Source organism: Tetrahymena thermophila, assembly GCF_000189635.1.
Source record: "Tetrahymena thermophila SB210 genomic scaffold scf_8254590, whole genome shotgun sequence".
Lineage (NCBI taxonomy): Eukaryota > Ciliophora > Oligohymenophorea > Hymenostomatida > Tetrahymenidae > Tetrahymena > Tetrahymena thermophila.
The window spans coordinates 319546-347307 of NW_002476361.1; the positions used below are offsets into that span (position 1 = coordinate 319546).

A 27762-nucleotide genomic window follows, 5' to 3' on the forward strand; every position below is an offset into this window, starting at 1 on the left:
TAGTTTTATTTGTACTAATTTAAATAATTAAAAAAGTCTCTTGTACTTTAGCATAGTAGAACTTTTTTATAGAGCCTATATTCATAAAAAATATTAACACTGAATATGGATAGACTACCTTTTATGAGCTCAAATTTATCTATAACTAAAGTATTCTTGACGGCAATTCTAATATCATGGTTTCGTTCCCATAATAAATAGAATTAAATTATTTTCCTTAAGATATTGAATGCTTTTACAAAATAGGAACTACAGAACATTTAAGCACACCTTGCGAATATAACAGTAAATGCGAAGTTTATATTAAAGTAAGAAATATAGTTAAAGGAGAATCAAGCGTAGCAATAGGTCCTATCTAAAATCCAAATAACATATCTGGCACATCGTTTTTCAGGTTATGTATCTTATACAATGACTATGCAACAGAATGTAATGATTAGTTTGGAAAAGTTTATTTTGGAAGAAAACCAGGTAAAGATATATACAAATTTTAAACATAGCTAAATAGTATTAATACACATATTCAAATGTATAAAAATTGAAATTATAAAATGATTTTATCTTTTTTATTTAAATTGAATATATTATTTCTTAAAAATCTTAACTTCAAAAGATAGAAAATCATATTAATAGTGCAAAAGGTTTAAAAATAGTTTTAAGTACAAAATATTATAAATACTTAAAATTTGTAAATCAAATCTTAGAGCTTTTATTTTTGAGTTGCATTAAACATAATTATAATTAATAAGACTGAATTTATTTAAAAATCATTAATTTGAAAAATATTAGTAAATTAAAATTGGATTAATTAGAACCTTTTCTCTTCATTTAATTTTTAAAATTATATTCTATCTATCTATTTTTAGTAATCTGAGATTAAATATTACTTAATTAAAATTTTGAAATGAATCCTTACTTTAATTAATAATTTTCTTTTCTTAATAAAGCTATAATGCCATACGCAGATGTTTAATATAAAAGCTCTCTTTAAGTGAATGAAGGAAGTTCTTGGCGATTTGATTTTAAATTACAAGGAATTTATGAAATTAATTTATTTAGTATCAGAGTAACATTTCCTGAAGGGTTTATAACTAAATCTGCTTTTTGTGATATTGAAGGTAGCTAAGAAAGGATTAAAACAGTAATCCTGTACAACTAAAGAATGATTGAGTGTTGGAATATTGCAAAATAGCTTTAAGGTAATTAGTAAGTAAGAATCATAAATATGATAAATCCTTAGGGTAAAGTGGATTTAAAGAATTTCTAAATTGAGCTAATATAACAATCAAATAGTTTAGTTTTTGAAAAAAAACTCTTTGATCCTTAATTAAATATTTAGCTGTAAGTAGTAAATATGAAAGCGAAGGTAAATCAAGAAAATAATTTCAAGTATTCTAATAGTACTCTCACTTTCTAGATTAATCTAGAAAACAAACTAGGAGAAGGAGGTATTCTTTCAATATCTTTTGGAGTTTAATGGAGTTTATGGGCTCTTAATTGTACTGTTATCTAAGGTTTCTAAAATTATATTGGAGATATTACAAGGTGCTTTTTGAATTCTAAATATAACAGTTACTATATTCAAAATTTTAAAGAAATTGATTTTACACAATAAATAGTAGTGAAGATTCTTGTTTAATCTCCTTTAAGTGAAGGTACTTATCCAATTAAAATATAGGCATTAAACTCTAAGTAGCAAACAGTTGAATAATCCACAGTAACAGCAATCACAAATTCCACTTGTAAATATTTTATTAATTTCAGATTAATTTTTACTTTTTCTTTTAAGTAATAGAAAATTTATTTAAAGTTAAAAATATACTTAAATCAAATTTTGCATTCAAATATAATACAATTTTCATGAATAAATACTTATACAACAAACTAGTAGTAATATAATTTTATGAAATAAAATTTTTAAAAATTATCATAAAACTGGGAATTTAAAAAAGTACTCTTAAAGCCTTTTAAAAACCTTATTTTTTAAAACATTTAAAAAGTTATAAAAATAAATGATCAAAAAATACATAAGTTAATAATAGGAATTACAAATACTGTTCTATTTTTATAAAAGATTTCTTTCTTAATTACTTTTTGTCTCTATTTATTAACTTTTAATTTTTAAGAAAATCGCAATATAAAAACTAATAGTTCGATATAATTTTATGGTTTTTAAGATAGTACTAAAATTGGCCATATATTAATCTTAATAACAACCAAATTATTTATTTGATCAATTTTTACCTATCTTTTATAAATTCCCCACTCTTCAAAATGTTCTAATTAATTAATATTACTATTAAATGTAAGATTATTAAGTATTTAATTTAATTAATATATTCTTACTTTTTTAATGATACATGATTGATAGAATATTTACTTAACTTAATATTTACAGTTGGAAGTCTAAAAAGATTTACAGCTAACGCTGTAAGAAAGTCATTTAAATTATAAGCTGATAAAGCAGGCCCATTAGAATCAACATTCTTCTTAAAGAAAAATCTTCCAGCAACAAATTATAAATCTACTGGAAAGGTTGTCATTGATATTTTTCCAAAAATACTAAAACCCTCTACAAATTATGGAATAGTTAAATGTTACTTCTTTGGTAATATTTTAGCTTCTAATTGTGATTTTGATGATCACACTTACGCTGACCGCACAAAAATAACTATTTACACTCCAGAGAACTTTGATTATTAAGAGAGTGAAACTCCAATTACAGTGACAACAGAAGGATCAAAGCCAGGCTATAGCGATGGTATTTTGTTAGATCATCTAGTAAAAAGATATTTATTTCATTATCACTTCTATGATAATGATTTGCCAATCTCTGAACCAACAGAAATATATTATTAAGAGTGGGTTCCTGATGCATTTGAAATACCTGATTTAGATTTCAATTACAACATACTTATCAGAGAAAAAAATGAATATACACATATGCGGTAAATTATTTTTTTAAAAACATAATTTAGAACTTATTTTTTCATATTTTAAAATTAAAATAATTTTGATATAAATAATTAAATCTTATTTATTTTAATAGATTTGAAATGAAATAGCAAATAACATTTTTATAAGGAGATAGAAATTATTTACTAAGAGTTACATTTGTAAAAGATCCTATTAATGTATGGTAAATAGGATAACCTTATTAAAATAACTATGGAATTATTGAAGACTTTCCTTGCTTTTTATATGGAAGTAGCATGGTTGCAAATCCTTATTCAAAATGTGATTTATATTAATAGAGTTCTAGAGATCCTTTTGTTTAAGCATATGGCTTTGAAACACTGTAAGTTAAATAAGGTAGTTGGGTAATTTTAGAAATTCCTCAAATTAAAATAGGAAATGTACCTGCTGGTTCAAAAGGAACAATAAGATTTTCATTAATGGAGGAAACACCTGGAATGATTAATCCAGTAGTTGAATTATATTATAAATAAATATCGGTGTAAATATTAGAACAGTCATATGTTGACTATTCATTTAATCCTAACATAGCTGTTACACAAACGCCTCCTTTAGTTAATCAGCAAACAGATCTTAGATTTTCATGGAGTGCAGCTGTTTATAACCCGTAATATTTAATATATGAAATAGATTAAGTGGGTTATTATGATATAGGTAGAGGAATAATTAATCCTGCTAACTGTGATGGTAACTAGTGCATTAAATTTAAAAAACCAATCCATTGGATTGTCATTTATCCTAATACTCCTCTTAGCTAGCAAATAATAACAAATATTTAAGGAGTATTTTAAAATCCAAATTATGCTGACTAATTTATTTTTAAGGTTAGAGCTATGAAAAATGGTGCAATCGTTAATAAGCATACTTTTAATGTAAAAATAGGCCCTGGAGAAATTAAGAATAAAATATTTGATATTTGTAATCCAGGCCATGTCATGAATTCTATTAATGATTTAATAAGAAAAAATGAGGAGAATGAATTCTTTATCAAATTTGAGGTAATAACTTAGATGCCTAGGAATTCTCTAATACGTTTAACCTTTAGAAATATAAAAACCTAAGTATAAAATAATCGCCATATTAATTTTTGTAAAATCATAAGTGGATTAATTCCATATGATGAAAATCCTATTTCCTGCATAACAGAGAGCGCAACAGTAATTGAAATCACTCATTTTGAATTAGTCTAAAAAAATACACTTATTGAAATTCACTTCAGGCTTCTTACTGATAGCTCTGCAGTCATAAACCCTATTGTAGATATTGAAACATTTTATGAACCTTAAAATGAAAAACTAATTGATTACAGCTACACAATTCAATCTAATACACCAAACATATAAACAAATTATGTTGATTCACAAGTAAAATTCAAAATTTTAGATGAAGCAGTAAGATCAGAGAAAAGAGAAAAAGGTTATATTGGACCTGTGATAATTGATTTTACTCCAAATTTAATAAATATTCTTAAAATTATTAAGGTAATCAAAATTTTTTTTTCATTTGGATAAGTTATAAATTTTATCAAAAAATAAGGTAAAATTCGACATAAATTTTAAGACTCCAAGAAATTATGGAAAAGACTCGCTCATTTGTTTATTAAATGAAGTCAGATTTAATTGTATTTACACCATAAATCCTCTATATATAACAATAGATATTTCATCAAATACTTTAAAAGCTTCTCCATCTTATAGATTATCTATATCTACAGAGTATATATCTCCTTAAGATGGTTTAGTTCATCCACAAACGGAAGGTTTTTATCCTATCCATTTAGAGCTCTAAGATGTAAATGGTTTAATAAATTAAGCAACTAAATGGTTATTTATAAAGGCACCTAAACTATAATTTTTATACATAGAAAGTGTTATCAGAAATTAAAAGAGAGCAAATATGTTCTATGTTAACTTTAAAACTACGTTAAATGTTTAAAAGCATAGCTTAGGAGGTAGAATTCATATAGAATTTCCTACTTTAGATCCTATGGGTAACCCTTAATTCGATTTAGATTTAGGGGGTTATAATTAAAGTGGGGATGATGTTGGTTGCAGGTTTATAAAGTTAGGAGTTAAAATTGGAGATATTGGAGATTTTAACGACAATAGATGTCGCCTTATTAAAAGTCAAAGAAGAGGCAATCCTGCAGTAGTAGAAATAATAAATTTTCCTTCACTTCCAGCTGGAACTGAGATTCAGATGTGGATAGCTAAAGTTTTCAATCCACCTAACTTTAATTATCCAAACTAACCTACGCTTTAAGTTATGGATGCAAATATATCTGTAAATATTTTTGAATAAAACCCTTAAACAGGTAAAATATTGTTCATTTTGTTTTTAAAACTTAAAAAAAAATAAGTTATATTAAAAATATAATAATATTAATAAAATGTTATATTTAGGGGATTTAAAATATATACATTATGACACTTATAATGTATTTATGGATATAAGAGATGATCCATCTCTTCATGATGCTTATCATCCTTTTAGCTCTTAAGCTAATAATTAAGTTTGGGAAACTGGATCTTAAGTAAATAGTAAATTAAAATCTATGGTCAACTAAGTTTGGTATGATATTACTCCATTCGCTCCAGGAGATCTTTATATTGTAGAATTACCAAATAATTTCCCAGATACTCTAAAACCTGATTGGAAGATGGCTACTTGCCTAACATTTTATGACTGGTGTTTAACTTTTCCATAAATAAATTGGGTAGTTATGTCTATAAGTACAGACTTAGCTGTAAATAATATGTATGCAAGCAATGATGTATTGAGTAATTAAAATTAATCTTATTTTTACTTTAAAATTAACAAAAATAATTAAATTATTTAGTACAAATTTTGCCTCAAAGTGTACCATAGATAGCTACAACATATAAATCTTATGTATGGTAGGGTAGATTATTCAGAGGATATGTTACCCATTAAATTACTCCTCAATAATGGCTATAGCTAATTGGAACTATTAAAAACTATGGATTAACTTAAATAGATTCCCCATAAATGCTAGTCAAAGGAAGAAAAAGAGTTGAAGTCAACTTTAATTTTACTAATTCTAATTTTATTCCCAACTAAGGTGCAATTTAAATTATATTCCCATCAAGAATACCTTCTATTTATTCTCATTGCAGAAGTTCTATTACTGTTGGATCAGGTCTATATTCAAAATCTGGTCCTTATGGTAATGTCGGTTGTCTTGTTCAAGAGAAAAATTCATGGGTAATCTATGGATTTGGTGATATAAATCCTCTAACCAACATTAAAATTCAAGGAATTATTGATCTGCCAAACGATGGTAATGCAGGATATATAGGAGATTTAGATGTTATAACTTATGGAAGTCATGAATATGATAATATTTTTAACAAAGGTAGGATAATAGATAAGAGTCTAGCACTTCCAAATAGTGGATTTACTATTGATAACTTTTAAACGAAGCAAATTGAAGATATAGATCTATTACATATTGAGACTAAAATTTTAAGAAATGCCTATAGGGTAAAATCTATTAATATTTTATAAATAATTATTTTAAAAATAAAAATATTTAATTTAGACACCTTTGACTTTTAAATTTAAAATTGATAACAATATATTTGCGAATAAAGGAAGAATTAGAATGATGTTTTATCAATACTCTTAATTGTCATTTAATGATAATATTGGATATTCTTTTTAATATTACTCTACAAGTTAGTATGTTTGCAGTATTTAAGTTGTAACTACTTAAGAGAACTATGGCTGTAAGGTGGAGTCAATTACATTAAAAGACCAAGGGTTTAATTAAATATACTATCTTTTTTAGATGATTCCTAATAGCGATTTATTGTCAAACATAGACTATCTTTTTACTTTAACTACAATAGATGGAAATGGATAAGATGAAGGCCTAACTTTTCCAAATTCTGGTTTACCTTACAAAGTAAATCATATTTATTGTTTTAAATAAAAAATAAATAAATTTTAATAAATTTGAAAAGATTGATGTATCTATGTCAGTTTAAGAGCCACAAAGTGACAACGATTACACTCTTCACTAACATTTATATTACCAGGTTTATGGATAATCATTTGCATATTTAAAGTTTACTAGCTATATAACTTTGAAGAATGAGATGAATTTATTTATTTTAGAATTTTAACCAGGATAAACTATTAGAAATGATGATACCTTAATAATAGAAATCCCAACAACCTCTATTGATATGTAATAAAATTTATTTGCAGATGATGGAGGTTTGAATTTGTAAAATTAAGATATTATTTTAAATGATATAATTGATATGTCTCTAACATATCCAGACCCAACTATGGAATGTAGAATTTCAAGAGGACTCTAAATTAAAGGTTATCCATTAAAATTTTTGTGTAGTAACTTTAAATCTTCAGGTAAGTTAAGAGATATTAATCCAAATGATATAATGAAAGTTGCATTTAATATTTAAAACCCTGATGTTTCTTCCAATCATTATTCGATCCCTGTATAAATATATATTCAAAGAAATTATTAAAATGCTTATGAGAAAATTCTCTATGATTTAGTGGAAAATGCCTTTTATATTCACTTTTGGAGTAAATTTTTAAAGAATTATTTTAATGAGTTTATTTAATAAATTAAATAAAATAGATCCTTCCACAATTACTGGAGTTAATGGTGATTTTAATGTTGGTCCTTTAACAAAAACAGTTTGCAATATTCTAACTGATTTTAAATTTAGAGTAAGGAATAGCCAGAATCTTGTAAGCAAAAATGAGGACGCTTATATTTTAAGATTCAATTTTGAACTAAGAGATGATGATTATCTTCATAAAAAAAATTGTGCTTATGTGATTACAGGAAGTCTTCCTATTGAATGCGCAGTCTTGCCAAATCTTAGAGCTTTTATAGCCTGGCCTCATCCAACTAACGATTTAGTAGCTTCTCTATAAATATAAACGACAGATAATAAATGGTTAACAAGTTTCTATAGAGAATAAAACGATATTAAAAGATAAATTATTGGGTATGCTTGCTATATTAGAGAACTTTGGAGTGAAAAAGTTATATACTAAGATTTATACCCTGACTTACAACCAAATAGACTAGATACTGTTTATTTCGATCTCAAATTTAAAGATAACGATTATAATTATGCAAATGAGAAATTGGATTTTATTATGGAAGTAATTAATTTATATTATTGAAATTATATTAACTATAATTTTTAGTAAACTTTTATAAACTTAAAAATAGATAATTAATGAATTTTTTTAAAAAAAAGGTAACTTCCCCTTATTGGTTTTATACAGATAGAGTAATCATATCTTTTCCTGCTAATATTGGATGGGTATTGGTAGGCGAAATGTGCTTAGAAAGTCCTGGCTCTGAAATCTAAATCACCTAATGTTGGTTTGTAAGTAACTCAGGCTAAATCCAAGCATGGATTGATATAGCTCACAGAGTAACATAAAAATTATCTATTATTTTTATTTTAAACATTTATCTAAATTTAAGGATAATTATGTCAATGGAGACTAAAATTCAAGATAAAAACTTTTCATAGAATCTCATATGGAAACATTTTATATTCCATCAAATTCAGTATTAAATCCTAGTTTTAATTCATTTATTGTGTCATTCTATCAATGGTCTAGACATCCTTCAATGTAGCCAAGTCCTTGGCGTAGTAATCCTCCTATCACTCTTGATCCATCAACAGAATAGTATACATGCTTCACAAGCAGTGCAACTATGAGATCAGGAGAAAGTTTTGCAGAATCTCCAAATTAGACTTGGAACATTTCATGGTAAAGTGAATAAAATATAGAATTTGACTATGAATACCACAGGTAAAAAACATTATTTAAATATTCATAAGCAACATTTTCGATAAAACTTTTTTTCAATAAAAATTGATCTATTAATTGAGGTAACTTAATTTATTGATTTTATCAAAAAAAAAAAAAAATCTCAAATTAAAAACATTTTATTAAGATAAAATGAAGCTACTTATAAAAAATTTATAAATATATACCTTAATATGAATCTAAACAAACTTAAACTCATAAAGATTGTAATGTTGGTTTATTTTTTAGTTAATATTCTAAATTTTTTTATATCATTTTAGAAAGTAAATTTAAATCATAAAAAATCACAATATGGGTGGAATTTTTAAATAAAGCAAAGTAAATAATGTAATAATAAATATTTAACTTGCATTCAGATTTTTATCATCATTAATTAAAATATAAGTATTTTCTAAGAAAAAATTAATTAATTAATAATATTAAGTTATCAGTTCATTCTTATTATTTAAAAAAATACACTGATAATTAAGGATTTATTAATTTAATTTAACACTCCAACTCACAACTTCCTTTTTTTTGAAGGGGATAGTTTATTTTGAAGATACTTTATAAATTTTATATTTCTAAATTATTAGGTATTTAGATGAGTTTGTTCCTTGTTTTAAGACACAAAGAGCTCCTATAAAAATGGATATTTATTTGCCTACAACTTTAAATAATTTAAAAGGATCATAAAACTTTCATATATTTGATTTTTATTATGGAAATGATGTTATAATTCCAACTCCAATAGAGATAAAAGATTATGTTTAAGATAAATTAATATGTTGGGTAAATAATGATCGAGTCAAATGCCAGAACGACGATTTAAACAAGAAAATTAGGCTCTATTTCTAAACTTAAATTGATGCAAATAATATAATGTTTATCTTCATTACAGCTCATGATACCAATGATATAACTAAAGAAGGATTTAGCTATGTAGGTAATTAATACCAATACAAGTGGTTGTATGAAATTTCATAATATAGAGGTTAAACTTATTATGGATATACAGAACCTTTTCCTATTATGTATAACACTGACGGAGGTATTAAATGTCCCCATAGAGGAATTGAAGATGGTAATATATAAGATAGTTCTACTCAAATACCTAATCATATTACTGCACATTGGTTTTGGTTTAGATTTGCAAGGCCTGATATTTTAGGAATTACTTTTAATTTCAAACCTAGGGATTATGAAAACAGAGATGTTTATTCTTAAAATTTTTTTATGGGGCTTGAAAGTGGTGCTTAGTATCCTTGTTCAAGAGGATTATCTGGAGGGTAGAAAAATAACATTAGATGTATTTACGAAAAAGGTGATAAAACAGGATTTGGTATATCTCATCGTATTCATATATTTGATTTTAACTATTAAGTTGGTGTAAATGAAGTTTTTGGTTTACTCTTTGATTAATCCGATATTTAACTGAAATTAACTGTTGAAGCATGGGGTGGGTAAGCTACTTTTAATCAACCATACGGAAATTATTTTATGGGTTCTTTGCTTTTTGATGCGTAATATTACTAAATTTTCCTTATAAAATAATAAAATATAATAAAAATAAATAATAAGATGGTTTTCAACAATTGACACCCTATGTAAGGTACCTAATTCTTGCACTGATTGTGACAACACATAAAATGACTGTAACTATTAAGGTATAGATTACATGGTTCCAGAGAAACCTGCTTTTATGGATTAAAATATTTTGCATTTTTTTAATGCATGTTAAGTTGGTACCTAAAGCACTGTAATTGTAGAAATAACACTTTAAAGTAAATTTTTTTAAAATTGGATTGATAAAAGACATAATTTATTTAATATCTTTTTATATTTATATAGGCAAAAGTTAATTTGATTCAACGTATGTTGAAGTATGCTAAGTTGATCCATAATATCATGTAAAAGATATGTTCATTTATGAGAAATACGAATGGAATTCTAATCCTGCTTAGAATGAGTATACTAAAAAAGCTTATTTGTATTATGACTTTAGTGATGGAAAAGTGAATAAGTAATTGATATAATTATTTTTTTAATTTACTTATATTTTGATATAAAAGCATAAAATAAAAAAATTCTTTAGATAAAATAACATTATCAAACTCAGAAAAAAATTCTTTTTTTTATTTTATTCCTTTAAAAAACTAGAATTGGAATTGGATATATAAAATGCAAGCACTACAATAATTCGATAAAAACTTATTATTAATGTGGTGATTTACTTAATAGCCGTTTAAGACTTTAAACTAGGTTTGAAACTTATACAAATAAGATATGTGAGAATAGGGTTGGATCATAGCTAAATGTAGATTGCTCATCTCCTTCTATTTTCGCAAATGAATATATTGCTGAAATTCATACTATTGATATTAGCTAATATAATAATGATTATGACTTCAAAATTTTGAAATTTCATGAAGATACTTGGGTAACTCTTGCCGTTAGGTTATTTGATGTCCATAACAATGCATTCAAAACTCCTTACTATGATTCTGTATTAACTTTTAATTATGATTCATTCTTGAACATTCCTAATTTTGGAATTCCATCAGAATGTTATGTAGTAGAAGGTTTAAGAATGTCAGATAGAAGAATGCTTGGTGAAGAGCCATTGTGTTAAATTTTACCTAATCCTAATAATCCTTCTCCTTTAGCATTTATATTTAAAATCACTAATTGGGATACTATAGTAACTAATGAGTATGTTAGAATCTTATTTAAGCATCATGTCATGCAATATGTGTATAAAGTACACGATATTCCAGATCATTCCCCTTTTATAATGAATATTTATGCAAATAATGAAGCTTATGGGGATGGTAAAAATGGACATATGAACTCAAGAAAATGGGTTAATCCTTATAACTTTTACTTTTGCTGGAATATTAATCATTAATTTGTTGTACTTGACTTCAATCATTATGGTACTGATACAGTTTTAATTACTTAAGCTTAGGCTAATTCAAACGTAAAACATTTAATTATTAAAAATTTGTAGTAATTTACTTTTTTTTAGTAAAAGATTTTTTTTTTAAATATTCAAGAAATTTAAATCTTTTAAAAATTTTTTTAAAAAACCAATTTATACTTTTAAATTCAAAATAGGTTTCATTTAATTTAAACACTAATTATTGCAGCTATAGTTAATGTATCGAATTAGCTTTCTTAGGTTTGTAAGATTATGCTATGGGAAGTACTATTACAATTTAGTGGTATGTTAATGATGTTATAAGTACTTGTGTTGATTGGGCAGATTTCAGAGCTAAAGGTGCACATAGTTGGACTTTATGCTTTGATTAACATAAGTAATGTTTATAAAATGGTAAGTTTTTATTTATTTTTACCTTATTTAATATTTTATTTTAATTGTAAGAATGGAATACTGGGTAGGTTCTTAAATTTAGAGTTATATTTAAAGATGTTTTAATACCATTAGATAGAAATTATTGGTGGGTCCATATGAGATTATATGAAAAAACAACTTTTTAAAGATACTCAGGATGGTGTGCTCATGAAGGTTGGGAGTTTATGTGCTAAAATGATGAATGGATAAATTAGTTTGAAGTAGGAAGCTAGTTATCAGTCAATATTTTGTCTTTGTCTTATGACTCAATCACAGAAATAGATTTTACTATAACATAAATATATGAATCTATAGGTTTAGATGTTAATGTGAATAGAATTTTAATTATGGAATTCAATGGACCAGATTGGCTTGACAATCCTATCTATGGAACATAATATGATTTATAAGAAATTAATTGTTTATGTGGTGTCAATACATAATTTTTAACTCCTTAAATATGTGTAAAAAGAAATAGAAGAATTGTCTCAGGAAGGATTTATGATCCAGTTATTCTTTTTTATTTCTCAGCACCTAAAGGTAATTATTTTTAAACAAATATATTTATATTTATTTACTCAGTCAAAAATAAACTTATGATGAATCCTTTTATTTTATTTTAAATTACATTTATTTTTTATTTACTAAAAGGTTCTACTGTCAGGTGCTCTGTCCCAGAAATTATGATATAACCTCAAAACGGTGCACCAAGTCCTAGAAAACTGAAATTCAAAATTATTCGTCCTTCTATTTATGAATGGTATGGAAAAAATGGGGAATAGTATAATTCAAGGGTAAAATCTGAGTATAATTTTACGCCTATTCCTAATAGCTCTACTTCTGATTTGAATTTAGTTTCTAATCCCTCTGTTTTTTACTAAGATAGAACTACTACAGAATTATTTGTAGGTTACTATGATTTATAGATTTCTAATATTAAAAATCTAAACACTCCATATGTTTACATAAGACATGCTTAGATTGGTCCTTTAATGACTTCTGAATTTTGTGAGGATTAAAGTATTTGGGATCCTTAATACACTAAAGTTTATAATTAACATACAAAATTAATTATATGTAGAAGAATTAGTTCATAAACCACAAATGCAGTAATTGGAGCAGGAAAGTATTATATAAATATTATTTACCTAATTCATTTTAATTAACAACATTTTTATAAATAAATAGAAATCTTTATTTTGAACAATGGAAATCTCAAACAAATTCAGATTATTTCTATAATGTGTATGTTTACTAAAATTAAGATCTAAAATAGTAAAAATAATCTTCTTCTATACCAAACAACTAATTTTAACCAATCAAAGCCTCATCTTTTATCGTTGATCACTTCTTCTACTCATATAATAAATCTTCAGATTAATCAATAATAGCAATATAAATTGGTTTAAGGGGATTTTTATGGAGAGAAATAAGAGATGGAGGAAGAGTTGAAGTATATTTGCTTAGAGTTCAAGTTACTGGAATAACATCAGGTAAATTTTATTTAAGAGTAAAAGAAATTAAAAAATTAAATAATTAAAGCTTGCTCTGCTAGAATTGAAAAAGAATTTTAACATATCTTATGGTGTTATGTAGACAATAGAAATCCTGATTATTGGATAATAGTTGTTAACAATCTATTCACCGAAATACAAACAAATAATTTTTTGAATATTTATTTCTCAATGAAAAACCCCTCAGGATATACAAATAGGTTTGTGTAATATACAGCTAAATTTTATTACAATTATAAATCTGATAGAGACTATAAAGTTTAACTCTAAGATTAATTTACTCAAAATACATTTGATTTCTCAGAAATTGATAAAGGATATTCTAGAATTGCTAATACAATGTCTCGCTTTTATGGCTTCAAACCCAAAATTTTTATAAATAAAAGATATGAATAAAGATTTTATACTAAATATATGACACATAAAGTATGGCTTTCAAGAAAAGAGTAAAATAAAATTATTTGCTAAATTTATTTTAAATTAACAAAATAAGAAATTTCTTCAATAAAATTAGAATATAAAAGCTCATTTTATTTTTTCTAATATTTAAATAATTTTTTTAGGATTATTACAAACGAAGAATGCTTAGAAAGTGGATTTGATTGTAATACCTGTATGGATGTTAGAATTAGAGAGTATGATCCTGTTATCCTGCAAAGATATTAGTAAATAATAAAATTTTTCATTTAAATTTTAATTTAAAAATTAATAATATTAAGTGAAATAGAAATTAGAAGCAGATCTTGGTTAGGTAATGGATTTAGGATTGATTAACCTACTCTAAGGTTCTTTAAAGTAGGCTCAAGATTAGAAATCATTATATCTGCGAGAACAACAAATATACATATTGGTCTATGGAAATAGAATAATCCTTATAAAACAGGACATATGCTTGTTTATGATTTTGCTTAAGATGTGTATTAATTAAAAACAAGTTATTTTCATTTAAAATAAAAATATTATTTTTATATAATTAGAAAAACCATGTAAAACAATGATCATCAGTCTAATACAAAATACAATGATTACTCAACAGATAAATAAACAGATGAACTAAGATTATAATATTTCTATTTCACTAACTAAATACATAATTAAATTACTTCATTTATTATTGGAATGTTTGTTAAAAGCGGTAGCACTGTGGATTATCCAAGAATATATTTTGAGTTAAAATTCCCTATTTTGAAAGTAGCAAATATTCCAGGAGCTATTCATGGCAAAATAATCCCATGTTAAATTTCTTTGGTTTTAGAATCTCAAAACCCTAATAGAATCAATTCAGCTCGATGCAGAGTTTTTGATATTAACAGTATTCCATTAATTTTAACAAAAATAAATTTAAAAATATATTTTTTTTGAAATTAGCTCAATCTTATTAAGGTTTAATGGTTAGAATTGAGGAAGTTAATTAATTTAGTCCTTAGTCTTTATTGACATTTGCCTTTGATGATTGGCTTCTACCTGACTCTACTAATGGTTACACTCCTATAGATATCGAATTCAACCTTTATAGAGCTTACACGCCAACTACTGCCTCTCTTTAATACTCCAGATATTATCTACTTCTAAAAGAAATGATCTTAGTAGATGGAATAAACACCTAAATTTGGAATAATACTGTCATTCGTAAATTAAAATTCAAAAAACTAACATATTAATATTTTCATAAAAAAAATTAGCTCCCGTATAATTAAAATCTCCTAATAGCTATGTTTATGGAACAAAAAATGTTGAATATAGCGATAATATAATTAATTCTTGGCCTTAGCCTACTACAGGTTATTTAGATACTTGGGGGCTGCAAAATACTGCTGGATAAAAGGTTTATTTTTTATATTTTTATTAATTTTATTTACTTTTTAATTGAATTTTAAGTTTTATTTTACCTAAATATTTTAAATAAAAGATGCGATTAATATTCACTGATGGTTTAATTGGTGGAGATAATACGCCTGATTCAATGAGTTATTTCGATGACTATGGTTAGCTTTAGTTACTATGGTTTAATAGAAAAACAAGGTCCGCTTATATATCTGCTCCAAAAAGAGACAATAATACTAATTCAATTAAAATATCTATTAAAAATGCAGTTAACCCTTATCCTTATTAAAGAGACACTTGGAATTTAAATGGAAAAATAGATTATCAATTATTCATGGGTTAATATTGGAATTTTGATGGTGATGGATTTAGATAGACAGATATAGGTATCATAGACTTATCTTCGAATGTTCAATGGTCTTAATTTATTAAAAGCGTTCCTTTATTCAATATAGATCTTACCAAGTCCCATCTTGTAAATATTTAGTTTATTTTATACATTTATTTATTTAAAACATTTTACTAAAATAAAAAAAAATATTAGACTGATGTCCTTCCTACATATAACTATGCAGCTAATTAGAGTATAACTATGAGATTTAGAATAACACATTAAATGAGCAAAGCTGAAAGAGTAAAAAGACAATTAACTAATGTTGTATTTGATTTTACATAAGGAGTTAAGTTTATTCATAAATGCTACATATAAAGTGAGGGTCAGAAATAAAATGTATTTATTTATAGATATGTAGACTGCTAAATAGGTTTCAACAATAATAAATATTATGTCAATTTAATTGGGATAGCAAATTGGGAAGATACAATCCCTTACTAAATGTTTTTATAAATATAAACAGACTAAGATAGCATTGCTTATTAAATATTAACTTATTCGTAAAATGGAGAAGTTGAGTTTTTCAAATAAGTTATTGTCCCATCAACATTATTTAGCAAAATTCATAATACTTTTAATTATTTTACATTTATTGAGGGAAAATATATTTCTGATTATCATGAATTAGCTTAAAGAAAAATATTTGCTAATAGTGCTATTAATACTACATGGAGATTAAGATTTAGATTTATTTTAGATGTTACACTCAATTATAAGTAAACTACAATATTTGTTGATCCTATGACTAATGCAGATTATTTACAAATTAATTTACCTTCATCTCTAACTAATGGTTATATTTAAAGTGATCCAAGTTAATGGTTAATGTGCTATTTTATTCCTGAAATATCTTTATATGATAAATTAGGTAAAATGAAGATTTTTTTATTTATTTTTTAAATTTCTTTCAAACAAATTTAAAATTCATAGTTAGTCTAAAAAATAAATTTTTTAATTAAAAAAAAAGCATTACCTTTATATTCTAAATGTAAAGTTGAAACTAGCGCAAATCCATACTATTATGTTCTCACAGCACCTAGAGATACTTTAGTAAATGGTCAAACTTATGTAGTTCACATATCAGAGAAGAGAATTTAAGGTGCCTCTTTCATTCTTCCTGGAGCTCCATAAAGATCTGAGTTCATTTGGTATTGCTATAGTCCTTTTGCAACAACAACGCCATCTTATGATACTTTTATTACAAGGATAACAAATAGATTCAAAAAAGCTAAAATTAATCATTTAACTACTACTTCAGAAGACTATGATGTTGCTGAAATTACTTTCACCCCTTCAGTCTCTCTTAATCGAATGTCAGAGTCATATTTCTTGATTGAAATAGATAGTATATATTTCTAAAAAATTGGTTTAAATTATGAAGATTTTGATATAATAAATTCATATAAAAGAGATGGATTACCTGAATTTATTAATGGAAATGATCATTCTTATTTAATAGAACCTCCTTTCTCAAGTGGATTTTCTTTAATCAATTTTGGTTAGCATAGTAATTTCTATGCAAATATTATGATCAATCATGTTAATGGATAGGATTTGAATGCTGATTAATAATACATTTTCAAAATTCCTATGATTAGAAACCCTGCAAATTAGCATTCTTCTCTTTCTTATAAAATTTCTACAATTTTCATCAGTAATAAAGATATGAGAAAACAAATTTTAGATGAATTTTGGTTCATTAATCATGCGTATGTTGACACAGTACATACTGATATGACAGATGCTAACTTTAAAATAAATTCCTTCAACGATTATGTACTATAAAATACTATGGATTTAAGTGTTTAGTTTAATTATGATATAGGTCCACCTTAAAGAATTCTTTTAAAATGGGATAATAATAATGATATTGCAATTGATAGGAAGCAACTAATGGCAATTTAAATCTCTGGATGTAAGGTTGAAGTCTTTGATAAAATATATTTGATTATGGTAACCCCTTAATCTTTTTAATAATCAGCATGGTCTATCATGAGTTTAGGAACTAATTTTTAATCCAATACTTACTCAGTTTAATACGGGTTTTGGTTTATATACATAACTAATAAATCATTAACTTAATATTATCATAACCCCCAGCAGAAATAGCTCAAACCATTATTAGATCTTACTCCTAAAACATTTGTCTAAAAAATAGGATTTGAAACAATAAATAGTGTTTGCCTTTACAGATTAATTATTTCTACACCAAGTTAAGTTCCTATTGGAGGATATATTGAAATAAATCTATCTAATGAACTAGATGGATTTGAACCTTACTGTTATACTTACTCAGAATTCAAGTAAGTTGACTCAACAAACCCTAAGTAAGTTAAATATGGGCCTCTTGAATGCCAAATGCTAAATTCTAAATAATATGTAATAAAAGGGTTTAACAGTTTTATTGCATCTACAAATATAAATGTAGACTTATATCTTAAAAATGTGAATAGTGGATCTGTGGTCAACCTTTCAAATGTTAGTATATATGGAACATAAAATTCTTAAAGCATAATAGCAATTTCCAAACCTGTACCTTAGGTAACAATTCTATCTAGTAATCCAGGAATGAGTTAGTTTGAAATATTAGATAGAGTTAGTTATCCTATTTATGCAAAAGAGTGGTAAAAATTAAATTTTGTTTTTACTTTGAGATCAAACAATTTACTGATTAATTAAAACTACAAATTAAAATTTAATCTTCCATCTGGCTGGATAAATGCAATCGGAACAAGAATAGAGTTAAAAGGTAGATATAAAAAAAACGATTCACCTATCATGACAGACGATACTTACCCATCACCTCCTTATAAATACAAAGATTGGACTACTTCCAAGCATAGCTTAGAAGGAGATAAACTAGTATTTGATATTAATGTAGATGATCCTTTATTAAATCACTATTCCATTAATAATTAAACCGAGTATATTTTTTCAATTGAATCTTAAAGAGCAGATATAGCTAATTAGGAAGGTCTTTTAAATGCTGATAGAGGTTTGTATAATTTTTATCTGGATGCATACTAAGACAACAAACTGCTTGAAAGAACTTATAATGAATATTACGTAAAACCCAGAGAAGATGTATCTGATACATTTAGAGTATAAGTTTTAAATACAGGTGCAGGATAAAAGACAGCAATTAGATTTAGTTTTACAATGAATTATGATAAAGCTGTTCAGGGTGACTAAGTTTGGATTGAATTTTAAACATTTGATAGGTTAAATAAAGTATTTAAAAATGATCTTGGGTTAGGTTTTAGCGATATTTCAGATAAAATAGATTGCTAAGAGAGATTTGGATTTCATAAAATATCAAACTAAAGAATTGTGTGTTATATTTTTAAAGGAAACTAAAATTTATTAGCACCAAAAAGAGGAACTCCTGTTCTAATAAAAATTTTAATCTAAAAAGATATTCCAAGCACAGAATTAGTTGATTTTTGGATAGCTTATGCAGAAAATCCAATTACTGTTGGATAAGTTGCAGGTATTAAATTGAGCGTTAGAAGAGATTGTAGAGATGATAGCCCGCATTTTAATTGTATTCTCTATCACGCTGAGCACTAATATTATGTAACACAATCAATACCTCTTAGCTAATATTCTTCAAATGGAGCTTTCTCTGCAAATTCAAATATTGTAACTCTTACTGCTTCTCATACATTCACTATTAAATCATCAGTTGATATACAATCAAATTAATACATACTAATTTAATACCCTTCTAACCATAAAAATCAAAATACCTGCTTATCATTAGTTGGAGAGTGTTTAGAATTTCCTTAGTATAACTGGGTATTTACTAAATTTATAAATTTTAATTTATTTCTAAAATTTGAAAAAAATTTTATTAAAACACCTTATTATTTGAAAGACCAAATGTCATCCATCCCCTTAAAATTTATAACATCAAAATAACTTAATTAATATATTTAATCTTTCTTACTGTTTGTATAAATAATATTTTTATTTTTGAAATAATAGGTTTTATTTAAACCAAGTGCTTTAATCAAAGCAGGGTTAGATACTTCAATAAAGTTGGATAATATGATAAATGGATGGCATAGAAGAAGTCCTTCTCCAGATAATTATTTCCTTCTCTAGGTATTTGATAATAACGGAAATATAGTTTAAACTTTTAAAATTACACATAACTATTATGACTATTTTTTGATAAGTAATTTTTTAATTATATAGAGAATACTTTTAAAGATTAATAAAATTTATATTATTTAGATACTTAAGGTTCAATAATTAACACTCAAACTTATGACTAAAAATACCATATTAACACACTATTCCTCAAAGAAAACTTTATGAACGTAGCTTAGTTAGACGTACTTAATATGTATATAGAATAAGAAATCAACTATTTTAGATTAGATAAGCCAAAGGAAATCTCTAAATTTGATTTAAATTATTGCAATGCTACATTAACTATAATACCTACAACTTTAAGATTACCCTACCCTCTTAGATATGATTGTGAAGTTCATGAATAATATATACTCCTTATTAGGACAACACATTTCCCGCCGTGGGATTTTACTTTCACCAAATATAACTTAAGAATTTATTTTAAATTTATTATTGATGGCAAAATACCTCTTATGGATGGAGTTTTGCCTAGATCAGCTAATCCTTTTATACTCTATGGATGTGTGGTTCGTTGTGACGATCCCTTAGATTCTAAAAACATTTTATCATGGTCTCATGTAACTTAATCAAACATTCCTTGGGATATATCATATTACAATTAGCCTAATTTAAATAACGCAGGATTCTACACATAATCATTTTATTAATGTTAAGCTCACATCAATGATTTAGTTAGCCTTTAGATGATGATTTAGCCAAATACTAACTCTTCAACTTGTGACATCAATTAGCTAGTATTTACAGTATCTGATGAGTTCATATATCCTTCTACTCTAACTTTAGATTAGTGTACAATTTAAGGTAATAAACAAATAATATAAAAAATACAGGAGTAAGTATTAATTTAAATTTCTATTATTTAAAAAAAGGCATTATATAAGCCCCTGTAGATTCATGCTCTGTTTCAAGAAGACAGGGTTAAACATAAGTAAAATTAATTTTAAAAGAAAAATTAGGAGACTTAGCTTAAATAGTTACAATTAGTGACAAAGATGTCAATAAAATATTTGTTGCTCCTTCATATCCTGGTATGTTTTACCCTATAAAGTTAGATATGTATTGTGATTCAAAGCTTATCGAGACTTAATTCACTAACTTCACTAATGTAAGAGGTGAAAATTTAGATGTAAGCTATTTGAAAATAATGAATTCTTTAGATGAAAAAACTCCATAAATTTATGAGTTTTAATTTAGAACTGGAAAGCATGCTATTCCAAATGGTTACTAAAGAATAATTTAGGGATAACTATCTTAAGGAATATATTCTAGTATTTAGTTTATATTTGAGTGGATAGGTGATGGATATAATATTCATCAAGGTTATACATATGATTTAGGTATGAACATTAAAGATGGCTCAGAAGTAGGTTGTGCTATAAAAAGTGGATTAAAATTGATTTAAGGAAATATACTTAAGTGCATTTTAATTTATGGAAAAGGACCTGAGAAAATGCCTTAAATTTCAATATCTAATTATGAATAAATACCTCCTAATACTTAAGTATCGATATTGATTACTAACATTTAATCTATTGGGGCAAACTTTTTAACTACAATCAAAATTGGTATTATTTATTATAATTTATTAAAAATTTTATCAATTTTTAATTTATAAATTAATTTGTAAATTTATAGGTGTGTTGATAACGAATCCTAAATTCAATTCTGAAGCATATTTTTACGACCTAGTTGCATATATCCCTGATAAGACAAGTGCTTTAAATTCACCAATAGCCAATACACACGATGATGTTGTTGTTACAGGAAACAGCTAAATACACTCTTCATCTAACTATCAATTCACATTTACTTTAGGAAGAAGAGCTCTCAAAGTCACAGATTACTTTGGTATATAATTCCCTGATAATTTTATTAACACATTGATGTATGATCCTTCTACAATAAATTGTGTATCTACATGTAGCTCTATTTATGTTTTCCCAGCTTCAAGCATGGTATATCTATAGCCTAAAACAAATTTAGCAGCTAATAGTTAAGTTGTTTTCTAAATTAATGGAATTCCCAACCCAAATTATGCAGTAAGAGGATAAATTACTATTAAATAATTTACATTTATTGACCGAAAAATAGATAGCTAATATAACGCTTAATTTTCTGCTAATTTTACTCCATCATCCCTATTTTAAAATGCTAATGTTGAAGTTTCTTCTTAAACTGGCGGTGAAACTAATGTTCAGTATACCTTCTAATTCTAACTAGGGCACACAGTACCAGCTAATGGAGCTATTTCGATTGATTTCCCATTAGATCTTTATGATAATCCTAAATTATCCTCAGAACCTATCAAATGCAAATTATTTGGTGATGTTTTTGATGAATTCAATAAGTCAGTTTGTAAATTTGCTGGTCCAAACAGACTTAGTATTGCTTTGGTTAATACTTAATTGCTTCCAAATTCTATATACAAAATAATAGTAGATGGCATTACTAATCCTAATAAGAGTTATGATTAAGCTAGCAAGCAATAAAACTTTGTATTTTCATCTCATTTCAATAGCAATGCTATATTAAATCAAATCATTGCTCAAAAAACTACTAGTCCTCCTATATTGTATGTTACAGCTTTGAAGAAATGTATCGTTTAAGTTAGCCCATTCATCAAAAATACAAAATTAAAATCATTTTACTCATTTAAATTTTCTTGTAATGTATAGATTAAGAATAAAAGTATAGTGGAAATAAATTTACCAACAGAATATAGCATGAATAATAAGTAAGATACTTATGATTGCTCAAGTTTTGAATAATCCACTCTTTATACAAAATAATGTACTCTTTAGGAGATTAAAGGATAATTGATTCTGTCTGCTTAACTGAGAGAAATAACAAATTCTTAATAATTTACTATAAATTTAGATTTATATAATCCTAGCATAGAAAATAGTAAATATATTTTCTCAGCTAAATTTAGGTAGTAAAATCAATATTTTGCAGACACATAAAACACAGGAACAAATTTTGCTAGCATTTTTGAAAATCTAAAAATAATATTTACTAAAAACCAAGACAATCATTCTTAAATTAAATTATAGAATGTGCCAATAAATGCAGCTGAGCCTGCTTATTATATTTTTAAAGTAAAAAAATATAAATTTGATTCTAATTAAATATAAAATATTATATTTTAAAATCTAAAATATTAAATATTTTTTCATTATCCTATTAAATTTAAAAGACCCCAAGCTTAAGAAACAAGATATAGATTGAACAGACCTCTATTATATTCCCTAATCATTTTTCAAAAAACCTAGGAGAGAATCTGAAGTGCTTTATACTTAATTCAAATAACGAAGCATATAGATTTTCAATACATGATATTCTAAAATTAAAAGCTAAATAATTAAATGATTATTAAAATTTTATTTAATTGCCATGTTCAACAAATTATGATTATACCATAAGTAATCCAAATATCATAAAATAATTCTAAATAATTATTTTTGTTTTTAAATTAATAAGCATTCTTAAATGTTAGAAGCTTTTATAACGAAAGCTCTTTTGAATGGGACTACTTAATGGTTTAAAATGTATATAATCCTGGAAAATTTTATTTAGACACTTACAAGTAAACTTTATTTTTTTGAATACTTAATAACATAAATTTATAATAGAATTATTCACAGTAGCGATGGGATAGCATCTTGGGTTTTTGAAGATAATTTATACTATGAAATTATTGATACAGCCAAATAGCTTGATATTAAGAAAATAGAAGCAAAAATAACTAGTACAACTGTCTTTTCTCCATATATTTTTGAAATTTACACTCTTTAGTAGCTAAAATAGAGTACTCTAACTGGAATAATGATTGATTTACCAGATTAATATGATATTTCTCTTTAACCTTAAGACATTTCTTGTTATAGCTCAATTAGCTAGAAAATTAAAACTAGCTGTTAATTATACAATAATACAATACTATTATGGTCAGAGATATTCAAAGTTGATAACGTTTTTCACTATATTTATGTAGAATCGATTATTAATCCCTCTATTACAGATCCTTGCAAAGAAAATTAATTTAAAAATTCAAATTTTAAGCTAACTATACTTGATTTGTCGACAAATGAAATTCTAGCAACATCAGTAAAATAAATTTTTTTTATTTATTATCAGATTTATGAATTAAAATAAATTTAGAAACCTAATTAGTAGGCATGCTTATAGTATTCTAAAGACCTCCTATATATAAAAATAGATGGACCTACAATGTTAGTAAAAGGGCTTTCTTATTAGTTTAAGGTAAATAAATTTTTTTTTATTTTTTATTTATTATCCTCTTTTATTTAATAATTTTATGAATTAAATTTATAATTATTTAAAGATGTAAATTGAGAGACCTGCAAATGTGTTAAAACTAATTCCTAAATATAACAATCTATACTTTGATTTAATACCTAATATTTTGGTATTTAAAGATTTTGATCTACCATCAGAAATAAACTTCATAATATTGGTTAAATAAAGTGCTAAAGTAGGCAATTAATCTATTAAATTTGATAAAATAGAAACAAGAGAAGATTCTTATATAAAATCGGGAGATTAATATTAGTTGCCTCCAATACTAAAATTTGTTGTAGTAGAAAATTAGAATACTATAAACCATGTTTTAATAGAAGATTTAAAAGCAAATTCTATTGGGGGAATAGTTACAGCTTTTGTAAATGTCCCAGAGCCTCCATCATAGAATATGTATCTTAATATAGATATTACAAACTCTAAAGTAATTTTTTATTATTTTAAAAAGAATTTTAATTTGAAAAATTCTAATCTTATTTCAAAGTTAAACTACAAATTAAATGATGTAAAACTTTTTTAAAAATCATTATTCAAAAAAATTATTTAATAGATCAATTTTTTACATGAAAATATAAATATTTTTTAACATGATTTTTAATAATTATTAAGTTTTTTTTATTTTCAAACTATAAATTCTCATAAATTATTTCATTTTTCTCAATAATTAAAATTTACTTTAAATGTTAAAATTAATAAATTAACTTATCTCACTGAATAATTATATTAATAAATTTAAATTATAAAAAAAGAATATAGATGTTTAACCTTCTAAAATTTTGATAACACATGAATAAAGAAATTATAATTTTACAATTAAATACTTATCAGATAAAGTTACTTAGCCTATTCCATTCTACTTCTCTCTATAATCAAATTAAAATATTGTTCATTAAATAAGATCTCCTGTTAAACATTTGGTTATTACTCATATAGATTAACACTCAAAAAACAAAATAGCAAAATTAGAATTTATGGATAGTATTCCTCATGAAAGCTACTACAAAAATCATTTGGGAAGAAGTATTGACACTCATTTAATATAAAAAGATGAGCTTAAGCCTTAAATATTGTCCATAAAAACTGTATCTATATAATTAAATAAAGTAGTTTTATATTTAATAACTAGCTAACCTGGATCAGTCAGATACTTCATTACTTATAAAAATTCTAAACCTCCTCTCTCAGCTTTAGAAGTTTTCTCTTTTAGTTATTCAGAAGGAATAATTATCACAAAGGGTGAAGTTCATACTAAGTAATATTTCCCAGAAGCTAAAGATTATACAGCAGAAATAAACATTAAAGAATTAAATTATTCTACATCTTATGAGCTATATGCAGTTTGTAATAATGGAATGGGAATATCGAGAATAAAAAGTGCTAATTTTACTACTTCTTATTTAAAAGCAGGAACTATTTTCCATTTAACTCTATCTTAAAATACAAATTCTCGAGAATTAATTAAGTAGCTCTCATAAGCCCTTAGAATTAAACATAGTGATATGGCCTTATTAACATCAAAACAGGTAATTGATAATTAAGGTGAGAGGATAAAGAATGATTTATTCACTTTTGAGATAGCCATTGCTCCATAGTCTAATGGTTATGACATCAATTAATACATTAAAAATATGATTCATAATAATCAAGAAACTTTCATCAAATTAATGAAAAATTATGTGTAGGGATTTGAAACATATAGAGTTGAACCTTTTTCAAGAAAATATATGAATGGAATGACTAAAATCACTGATCTGAAACCAAAAGTAGAAAATGTCAGTTTTTATTCAGCAAATATTACTGTAAGATCATGGGAAGATTCAATAGTTTATGCAGTTGTTCTAGAAGACAAAAAAAATAAAAATATTACTTTACTTTCTTAATAAATAATTTTAGGATTTGATTAGCATAATAACCCAGTAAAAGAGTTTTAGTCCACAAAGTCATACTCAAACTCTAGCAATTATTACAATGCAAATCTATATTTCGATAATCTAAATGATGGAACCAACTATACAGTTTACATAACTGCAACTAATGTAATGCCTTACTCCGAATAACTAAAATTTTTACCTTTACAAGATAATAATGTGATAATGTTTAAGTTTAGCACTCCTTTCAATTATAGTAATTAAATTACTTTTAATTTAATATTATTTTAAGAATAACTATATTAACTAAACATATTAAAAATAGATTTAGATAGTTGTCTTATGATTGAAGATTTAAAAGACATAAATATATAGCTTTCATAAATAATAGAAAAAAGATATTAAACAGAAAAATAGTTTGGATATTGTAAAAAAGTGAAATAAAAAACTAATTCAACTAAAAAAATATTAGGATAATTTAATTATTGAATAATTAAAATTTTTATGTTCTCAGTTTTGATATTATAAGTATTGTATTTTTATAAAATCAAATAAACAAAAATTAACTACTTTTTAAAGGCACAATAATTATAATTGCACTTTATTATAAAAAAAATTTTGACAATAACTTTTAAATTTAATTTTAAAAAGATTTGAAGCTCTATAAAAATATAATATTTGTCTCATAGATATTAAAATAGTATCCTAAATATAATTTACTGCTAGTAAAAATGCAATAATTTAATTTTCTTTTTATATTATTTATCTTTAAAATTTTGTAATACACAGCTTTTAAGTGCATAATAATAAATTGTTTTTATATTATAAATATTTAGATATATATATACTTAATGGATTATTATGTAGTTTAGTATTTTTTTAACTTTTTTTTAGATTATCCTATACAATTTAAGTTTTATTTAAAATTAAATTATGAATTATTTGTTTTTAAACAAAAACAATAATTTGGAATAAAAAATTATATAATTTAGTATTTAATTTATTTAATTATAATTTTGAATAGATTTGATAAAATTTGATAAGAAAAGTGTGTTATTTTTAATAATTTGGTTTTTCACTTAATATTTTTGAGTAGCCACTTTATGATATTATAAATATGATTAAAAACAATGAAATGAAATAAAGAGACACTTCTGGTTGAATTAAAGAATGTTCAAACCCATATTTTTAATTTGTTTCTAAATTTTTAGGTGATAAATCTTTGTTTAAAATATAATTTAGATGTTATATTAAGTCAAATAAATGTTGTAACTTTTGATATGGCGGGGTACATATCATTTGTAATAACATTCAATTCAATCACAAAAAAAAATGGGTTAAAAGGCAAAAGCCACTTTTTATTAATCATGATTTGAAAGCATTAATAAATAATGATCTTTCAATCAATAAATTACTATTAAAGTAAAGAACATATTTTTTAATAATTTAATAATATTTTATCAAGATAAAATAAAATATTTAATTTTAATTTGATAATTAGTTACTTCTAAACATGAA

The 27762-nt window shown here is 24.8% G+C and overlaps 2 protein-coding genes across 2 annotated transcripts; both read left to right on the forward strand. All coding sequences in view use genetic code 6, as the record gives it.

Moving 5' to 3' along the window:
* Nucleotides 1–176: 176 nt before the first annotated feature.
* TTHERM_00252290 (hypothetical protein) lies at nt 177–542 on the forward strand (the record flags this gene model as incomplete). The annotated part of the gene is made up of 1 exon (XM_001019080.2): nt 177–542. The coding sequence occupies one exon, from the start codon at nt 177–179 to the stop codon at nt 540–542; it is 366 nt and encodes a 121-aa protein (XP_001019080.2).
* A 410-nt stretch (nt 543–952) lies between these two features.
* TTHERM_000252299 (hypothetical protein) lies at nt 953–26733 on the forward strand (the record flags this gene model as incomplete). The annotated part of the gene is made up of 39 exons (XM_012798381.1): nt 953–1742; nt 2399–2948; nt 3050–4457; nt 4513–5290; nt 5379–5756; nt 5816–6480; nt 6539–6904; nt 6963–7554; nt 7610–8145; nt 8244–8423; nt 8477–8811; nt 9405–10331; nt 10390–10592; nt 10660–10831; nt 10969–11788; nt 11926–12142; nt 12194–12703; nt 12815–13289; nt 13352–13656; nt 13706–14123; nt 14241–14342; nt 14397–14594; nt 14655–14989; nt 15046–15306; nt 15360–15502; nt 15587–15976; nt 16046–16763; nt 16863–19693; nt 19883–20075; nt 20135–20857; nt 20926–21621; nt 21692–23154; nt 23253–23478; nt 23537–23642; nt 23701–24163; nt 24218–24319; nt 24402–24800; nt 25126–26500; nt 26570–26733. The coding sequence occupies 39 exons, from the start codon at nt 953–955 to the stop codon at nt 26731–26733; spliced, it is 21513 nt and encodes a 7170-aa protein (XP_012653835.1).
* Nucleotides 26734–27762: the final 1029 nt, after the last annotated feature.